The 9330-nt window shown below is 39.2% G+C and overlaps 1 protein-coding gene across 3 annotated transcripts in view; it reads left to right on the plus strand.

Annotated features, from left to right (window-relative positions):
* The window catches only part of tbc1d23 (TBC1 domain family, member 23), a 72840-nt gene extending 69138 nt beyond the window's left edge, over nt 1-3702 (plus strand). For all 3 annotated transcript variants that reach the window (XM_061977541.2, XM_061977542.2, XM_061977543.2), the window contains one exon: nt 2737-3702. In XM_061977541.2, coding sequence (XP_061833525.1) covers nt 2737-2821 — 85 coding nt within the window. In that variant the 3' untranslated portion in view covers nt 2822-3702. The remainder of the gene's footprint in view (nt 1-2736) is intronic.
* Nucleotides 3703-9330: the final 5628 nt, after the last annotated feature.

A 9330-nucleotide genomic window follows, 5' to 3' on the forward strand; every position in this document is an offset into this window, starting at 1 on the left:
AATTAAATGTCATTGCTCCTGCCAAATGAATTGCACTGAGTGGAGCGGATCACCACTCCAAGATGGCGGCCCCGCGTCTCGTCAGCGCCAGTAGGCAGTAGCGCTCCATGCTGCGTACCCTTATAAGATGTCTATGGGTATACACCTCAGAACAAAATGTTATTTCACCTAGGCTAAGTGTTGGCATGCTAGTTTTTCCCCCACACTTTGCAGGTATACAGTTAGCATGTTAGCTTTAGAGCTAATTTTGCAAGCATACACGTCACAGTAAAATATTTTATTTTACATAGAGTAACTTAGCAAAACCTTAATTTTACAAGTAGACACTTCGGAATATTATTTTTTTTTCACAAGTGTTGGCATGTGAAAGTTAGCATGCTCGCTTATTTGTAGGTATACACCTTAAAATCATGCTAACTATTAGCATGCTAACAGCTTTTTTTGCTGACTTGACATGTGATATTGGTACTTAACGCTACCTGGCTAACGTGCTAACTGTAGACTTTTAAAGCCTGCTAACTATTAGCATGCTAGCAGCTTTTTTTGTTGACTCGACAGTTGATATTGTTACTTGACGCTACCTGGCTAACGTGCCAACTGTCGACTTTTAACGCATACTAACGGCTTTTGTTTGCTGACTCGACAGTTGATATTGTTACTTGACGCTACCTGGCTAACGTGCCAACTGTCGACTTTTAACGCATACTAACGGCTTTTGTTTGCTGACTCGACAGGTGATATTGTTACGTGACACTACCTGGCTAGTGTGCTAACTGTTGCCTTTTAACGCATGCTAAATATTAGCATGCTAACGGCTTTTTTTTTGCTGACTCGGCAGGTGATATTGTTACTTGACGATACCTGGCTAGTGTGCTAACTGTTGAATTTTAACGCCTGCTAACTATTAGCATGCTAACAGCTTTTTTTTGCTGACTCGACAGGTGATATTGTTACTTGACGCGACCTGGCTAACGTGCTAACTGTCGACTTTTAATGCATGCTAACGGCTTTTTTTTTTGCTGACTCGGCAGGTGATATTGTTACTTGACACTACCTGGCTAACGTGCCAACTGTCAACTTTTAACGCATGCTAACGGCTTTTGATTGCTGACTCGACAGGTGATATTGTTACTTGACGCTACCTGGCGAGTGTGCTAACTGTTGAGTTTTAACGCATGCTAACTATTAGCATGCTAACAGCTTTTTTTTTTGCTGACTCGACAGGTGATATTGTTACTTGACGCTACCTGGCTAACGTGCTAACTGTTGCCTTTTCGACATTCACACGCAATTTCTTCTGAAATAGTTGTTTTTCCTGGTCAACGTGCTATCTTTCGACTTTTAACGCATGCTAACAGCTTTTGTTTGCTGACTCGACAGGTGATATTGTTTCTTGACACTACCTGGCTAGTGTGCTAACTGTTGCCTTTTGACGCATGCTAAATATTAGCATGCTAACGGCTTTTTTTTTGCTGACTCGGCAGGTGATATTGTTACTTGACGATACCTGGCTCGTGTGCTAACTGTTGTCTTTTAACGCATGCTAACTATTAGCATGCTAACCGCTTTTTTTGCTGACTTGACAGGTGATATTGTTACTTGACGCTACCTGGCTAACGTGCTAACTGTAGACTTTTAACGCCTGCTAACTATTAGCATGCTAACCGCTTTTTTTGCTGACTTGACAGGTGATATTGTTACTCGACACTGCCTGGCTAACGTGCTAACTGTTGACTTTTAACGCAGGCTAACAGCTTTTTTTTGCTGACTCGGCAGGTGATATTGTTACTTGACGCTACCTGGCTAGTGTGCTAACTGTTGACTTTTAACGCATGCTCAATATTAGCATGCTAACCGCTTTTTCTGCTGATTCATGTTGATATTGTTACTCGACGCTACCTGGCGAACGTGCTAACTGTTGACTTTTAACGCATGCTAACGGCTTTTTTTTGCTGACTCGGCAGGTGATATTGTTACTTGACGCTACCTGGCTAGTGTGCTAACTGTTGACTATTATATGCATGCTAAATTGTAGCATGCTAACAGCTTTTTTTGCTGACTTGACAGGTGATATTGTTACTCGACACTGCCTGGCTAACGTGCTAACTGTTGACTTTTAACGCAGGCTAACAGTTTTTTTTTTGCTGACTCGGCAGGTGATATTGTTACTTGACGCTACCTGGCTAGTGTGCTAACTGTTGACTTTTAACGCATGCTCAATATTAGCATGCTAACCGCTTTTTCTGCTGATTCATGTTGATATTGTTACTCGACGCTACCTGGCTAACGTGCTAACTGTTGACTTTTAACGCACGCTAAATATTAGCGTGCTAACCGCTTTTTTTGCTGACTCGACAGGTGATATTGCTACTTGACGCCACCTGGCTAACGTGCTAACTGTCGACTTTTAACGCATGCTAACGGCTTTTTTTTGTTGACTCGGCAGGTGATATTGTTACTTGACGCTACCTGGCTAGTGTGCTAACTGTTGACTTTTAACGCATGCTAAATATTAGCATGCTAACTGCTTTTTTTGCTGACTCGACAGGTGATGTTGTTACTCGACGCTAACTGTTGTCTTTTCGGCATTCACACGCAATTTTCACTGAAATAGTTGTTTTTCCTGGTATTCATGTAACACTGCAATGACGAAAAATATATCGACACCCCTTCTTTAGTTTGAAAAATAAATAGATACTTACAGCTTCTTATTTGTTTGTCATGTCTCCCCCTCAGGTATTTGATACCCAACGCCGGCGACGCCACCAAGGTGATCAAGCAGCAGATCATGAAAGTTCTGGATGCCCTGGAGAGCTCCTAGAGAGGACCAAGGACTCTGCAGATTGTGGGCTCAGACTGCACAGGGGCGGCGTGACACACTCCCACAGTCAAGCCACGCCCCTCTTACACTAACTTATGAAATCTGTAATATATATATACATATATATATATATATTGAATATACTGTATTTTTCTTTGATTCTACAAACATGACAGTATAATTCTTCTTTGGACGCTCCCTTCTGGCCTTAACTGAGCACAGGTTTAGTGATTACAGTTTGAACACTCCACAGGAAGTGGTCATCCACACAAGTGGACTAGAATTAGTGAAGATGGTCTGGCACTGCCTTTGGAGCTTGGAGAGTTACACTACTTGATTTCAACAACAAAAACAGGAGTCACGAGGGGAATGTTTGCAGTGTTGTCGTTCCCTTTTGAGGCTCCTCCCACTGGACTCTTGCACAGGCTTCAGAGTTGTTTGTATTACGAAGCCAGGTTCTTTAAAAACAAAAACAAAGCCTTTTGGAGAGCAGCCTTATCAAGTTGGAAGTGTAGTATAAATATGTACATACGTGAGTGCTGGCATATAAAGCACATTCTGAGGTGAGATGCTGAAAGGTCTAAATATTCTCTTGTTTGCTTGCCTTTTGTCCCGCTTGTGACAGACGCTTCCATGATTGAATGACTTCTCTTTGGTCGATGATTTAATAGACTCTACAATAATTTCATGCATTCTGTTGTCATTTACAGTTACTTTCAGTATTTCAACATCCTCAATGTGGAGTCTTTGCGCCACTGGATGAACATCGCTGGCTCCGGATGTTACAACTTGTGGGGGAAAGAAATGCAACATTGCACATTACTGTACTGCTATTATTTTTGTAAGCGTTTTCCTGCTTTTAATAAATTAAAGTGATTGCAGCCATGTCCCGTAGTCTATGGTTAGCATATTTACACACATAAATATACATATATATATATATATATATATGTATATGTATATGTATATATATATATATATATGTATACCGTATATTACCAAATAGTAGCCCGGGCGTTTATTTCACAAAATCGATTTTGGAGACAGGCGTTTAAAAGAAGCAGGCGGTTATTTGCACAAGGCTTTTATTAGGGCCCGCAATGTCCCATTGCAAAAGGACTCCCTTCGGGAGTCCTTATGCAATGGGACATAAGGACCTATTGTTATTCTAAGGTTTTATTATTAGGGCCCGCATGGCCCATTGTAAAAGGAATCCCAACGGGAGTCCTTTTGCAATGGGACATAAGGACCTATTGTTTTTCTAAGGTTTTACTATTATTCCACCGCCTCTTTGAGCACTAATTTGACCCACTTAACATGCTTCAAAACTCACCATATTTGACCCACACATCAGGACCTGCGAAAATTGTCTTTTAATAAAAAAACCGAACCCCAAAACTCAAAATTGCGCTCTAGCGCCCCCTAGAAAGAAAACTGCTTATAACTCCCAGTACGAATGTTGTAGAGACATGAAACAAAAACGTCTATGTAGGTCTCACTTAGCCCTACTTTTCATTAATTAATTTCCTCGGGCAAAAATCAACAGGAAGTTGGCAATTCCCCCTTCAAGACAAAAATGTACTAAAAACAGTCACTTTTGCCTCTTTGACCCCCTTAACATGCTTCAAAACTCACCGAACTGAACACACACATCAGGACTAGCAGAAATTGCGATCTAATAAAAAAACCTAACCCCAAATTTAAAAATTGCGCTATAGAGCAATTTTTTAATAAAACGGAGAAAAAACTGCTCCTCGGAAGAAAAAAATTACAAAACTGCCTGTAACTCCCACTGGGAAGGTCGGAGAGACATGAAACAAAAACCTCAATGTAGGTCTCACTTAGACCTACATTTCATAAATTGACAACCCCCAGCAAAAATCAACAGGAAGTTTACTATTCCCCCTTCAAAACAACATTTTTGTAAAAAACGGTCACCTTCCTTCAAAATCTATCTCCTCTGAGCGCGTTTGTCGTTTCGACTTCAAACTAACACAGGAGAGAGATTGAACCCTTGTGTATAAAAGTATAGAACAGCTTTTTAATACCTGCTCCGGTTTTGATTTTATGACCCTTCAAAGACCCGCTGCGCTGATGCTGCTGCGCTGCTGTTTTTTTAAGATGGCTGCTTAAAAGCAGGAAGCACCAACGTGCCCACACTATGCAGACAAGGTAGGTACACTAGACAAAAATATTGGGACACTTCAGACTAAAAGTAGACAAAAGTATTGGGACACTTAGGACTAGCACCTGCCAAATACGCGGGCCCGACCAATGCTGCTTGCAGCTTTAATTATTCTTTCTTTCTTCTTCCGCCGCCTCTTTGAGCACTAATTTGACCCACTTAACATGCTTCAAAACTCACCATATTTGACCCACACATCAGGACCTGCGAAAATTGCCTTTTAATAAAAAAAAAAAACCCCAAAACTAAAAATTGCGCTCTAGCGCCCCCTAGGAAGAAGAAAAAAACTACGCTGCCTGTAACTCCCACTAGGAAGGTCGGAGAGACATGAAACAAAAACCTTTATGTAGGTCTGACTTAGATCTACATTTCACAATTGTATATCCTCGGGCTAAAATCAACAGGAAGTTGGCAATTCCCCCTTCAAGACAAAAAAGTACTAAAAACAATCACTTTTGCCTCTTTTAGCTGTAATTTGACCCCCTTAACATGCTTCAAAACTCACCTAACTGAACACACACATCAGGACTGGCTAAAACTGTGATCTAATGAAAAAACCTAACCCCAAATCTAAAAATTGTGCTCTACAGCAATTTTTTAATAAAACGCACAAAAAACTGCTCCTCGGATGACAAATCTGACAAAACTGCCTGTAACTCCCACTGGGAAGGTCGGAGAGACATGAAACAAACACCTCTATGTAGGTCTCACTTAGACCTACATTTCATTAATTGACAACCCCCAGCAAAAATCAACAGGAAGTTTGCTATTCCCCCTTCTAAACAAAATTTTTGTAAAAACCGGTCACCTTCCTTCAAAATCTATTTCCTCTGAGCGCGTTTGTCGTTTCGCCTTCAAACTAACACAGGTGAGAGATAAAACCCTTGTGATTAAAAGTATAGATGGGATTTTTAATACCTGCTCCGGTTTGGATTTTATGACCCTTCAAAGACCCGCTGCGCTGATGCTGCTGCGCTGCTGTTTTTTTAAGATGGCTGCTTAAAAGCAGGAAGCACCAACGTGCCCACACAATGCAGACAAGGTAGGTACACTAGACAAAAGTCTTGGGACCCTTCAGACTAAAAGTAGACAAAAGTATTGGGACACTTAGGACTAGCACCTGCCAAATACGCGGGCCCAACCAACGCTGCTTGCAGCTTTAATTTATTTTTGCACCAGCCTGCACCAGGCCATTATTTGTTACAATGGTGACTGTCGAGTATTTTTTTTTCATACAAAAAACTTTAAATGTAAAAGCTATTGTAAACATACAAACAAAAAAACAAGAGATCAACATGAGGTAGGCTATCAAAAGACAAGAGATCAACAAGGCCTCAACATGGCAGTAGTGCAACAAATGTCAAATAGAATACCAATACTAAAAATAAATAAACTTTTTAAATAAAGCAGCATACCGGGAAAAATTAAATTATGGTACCAAGTACTCAAGTATAAAACCCACCATCAAAACAGAACAATAATACTGTCACTTGAATAAAATAAAGGCTACAGTACTTCAAGTTTTAAATAAAGCAGCATACAGGAAAAATAAAATGATGGTACCAAGTACTCTATAAAACCATCAAAACAAAAATACTGCAGCAAACGCAACCCCAGTAGCATTTTAATCTAAATCATGCAAATAACAGCCCATGGGCGGCTATTTGGACATAGGCGGTTATTAGGAAGAGGCGGTTAATTCACAAAATGGGGTCAGACCCCGGGCGGCTATTAGGACATGGGCGGTTATTTGCCGAAGTGCGTTTATTTGGTAATATACGGTATACATATATATATACATACATATATATATATATATATATGTATATATATATATATGTGGGTGTGTGTATATTTACACGTGTATGTATATATAAATATACATATGTATGTATATATACGTGTATATATATACTCACACATATATGTGTGGATATATACATGTGTATGTATATATATATACACACACACATATATGTGTGTATATATAGACATATACATATATACACGTGTGTGTGTATATATACCTGTACACTCACACATACATATATATACACACACACACGTGTATATATATATGCACACACATACATATATATACATACACGTATATATACATACACATACATATATACACAAAAATTGTATATATATATATATACCAGTGACGTGCAGTCCCTAGAGGCAGGTGAGGCGGGGCCTCACGTGCCATCATGGAAAGAAAAAAAATATAAAAAGAAAAAAAAAAAATTAAATTGTTATATGTATCCAGTGATTCTACTATAAAGTTATTTTCCATTTAACTTCACCAGTTTTAGATTATTTTTACTCAAAATTGCTGAATTTTCACATTTGCAGTTCAAATACTGAGAAGAGACTTGCGGTGAGTCACCAGCCAGTTGTGCCTCACCATGGATTGCGCAATGACTCGGCTAACTGCTGGCCTGCTGTGCAGTGAGACCGTATTGCTATATGAATTATATTATACATTTCCATAGTTTAGTTAGCTGAGGTATATAATGTACAGTGTATTTTGTCAACAACTGTATGTGTGTAACGTATTTCTTGTGCTGAGTAATCATAAAACGGCTGCAAAGACGCACTGTGTGAGGCTCTCAGTAATCTCGCCTCATGGTGGTAGAGGGCGCCAGTAATCCCAGCGATCATTCTTGCGACTACTCGGCTGCAGAAGAAGTGACAACAAGCAGCAACAGTTAGCAGCGATCGTTTATTTTTTCCTCTCGCCTGGACTTTTAACATGGAGGATTACATATCTAAAATAAAACAGTTTTCTAAACTGGACTTTCAATGGAAGCAGGAGGTAATAATTAAAGGAAGATCTCCATCGAGACAGAGAGACTATTAAAACTGAAGAAAGATAAGGAAGACTTCTATAAACAAGTTATTGATGCTTTTGGTCAGAAGGAGCGGCACATGGACTTCATTTATAAGTAAAGGTAAGACCATAATAATGTTTTTTTTTTATTAAATGTGCTTTTTTGTGTGCTACAGTTTGTATGTGTAAAGTTAAAGTTAAGTTAAAGTACCAATGATTGTCACACACACACTAGGTGTGGTGAAATTTGTCGTCTGCATTTGACCCATCCCCTTGATCACCCCCTGGGAGGTGAGGGGAGCAGTGGGCAGCAGCGGCGCCGCGCCCGGGAATCATTTTTGGTGATTTAACCCCCAATTCCAACCCTTGATGCTGAGTGCCAAGCAGGGAAGAATGCTGGTATGAGCTTTTAAACATAACCCGTTAACTGCTACCAATCAAATGGTGAATAAGATACTCTTTAGGGTTCATATGTTTGTAAATCTGACTGTGAGGAAGTCAGTGACTCACCAGCCATCAACCGCACGTCACTGATATACATACATACATATATATATATATATATATATATATATATATATATATATATATATATATATATATATATATATATATATACTGTATGTGTATATATATATATATATATATACTGTATGTGTATATATATATATATATATATATATATATATATATATATATATATATATATATATATATATATATATATATATATATATATAGGGGCTTCACGGTGGCAGAGGGGTTAGTGCATCTGCCTCACAATACGAAGGTCCTGAGTAGTCTTGGGTTCAATCCCGGGCTCGGGATCTTTCTGTGTGGAGTTTGCATGTCCTCCCCGTGACTGCGTAGGTTCCCTCCGGGTACTCCGGCTTCCTCCCACCTCCAAAGACATGCACCTGGGGATAAGTTGATTGGCAACACTAAATTGGCCCTAGTGTGTGGATGTGAGTGTGAATGTTGTCTGTCTATCTGTGTTGGCCCTGCGATGAGGTGGCGACTTGTCCAGGGTGTACCCCGCCTTCCGCCCGATTGTAGCTGAGATAGGCTCCAGCGCCCCCCGCGATCCCAAAGGGAATAAGCGGTAGAAAATGGATGGATGGATATATATATATATATATATATATATATATATATATATATATATATATATATATATATATATATATATATATATATATATATATATATATGTGTGTGGGGAAAAAATCACAAGACTATTTCATCTATATATATATATATATATATATATATATATATATATATATATATATATATTGAACAGGTAAATGAATAAAATAACGTACTTTGATTACATTTCCGCAATGCATAATGATTTCAGTCACCCATGAGGGAATATTTAACTCGCACCGAAACGTGATTGGCGGCCACACTTCCGCCCCCCTCAAACAGACTTCCTATGACATTTCAAACTAAGGTTGATTCCCTTGACGTAAGCAAACACATAAC

This window comes from Nerophis lumbriciformis, linkage group LG18 (assembly GCF_033978685.3).
Source record: "Nerophis lumbriciformis linkage group LG18, RoL_Nlum_v2.1, whole genome shotgun sequence".
NCBI classification, from domain to species: domain Eukaryota; kingdom Metazoa; phylum Chordata; class Actinopteri; order Syngnathiformes; family Syngnathidae; genus Nerophis; species Nerophis lumbriciformis.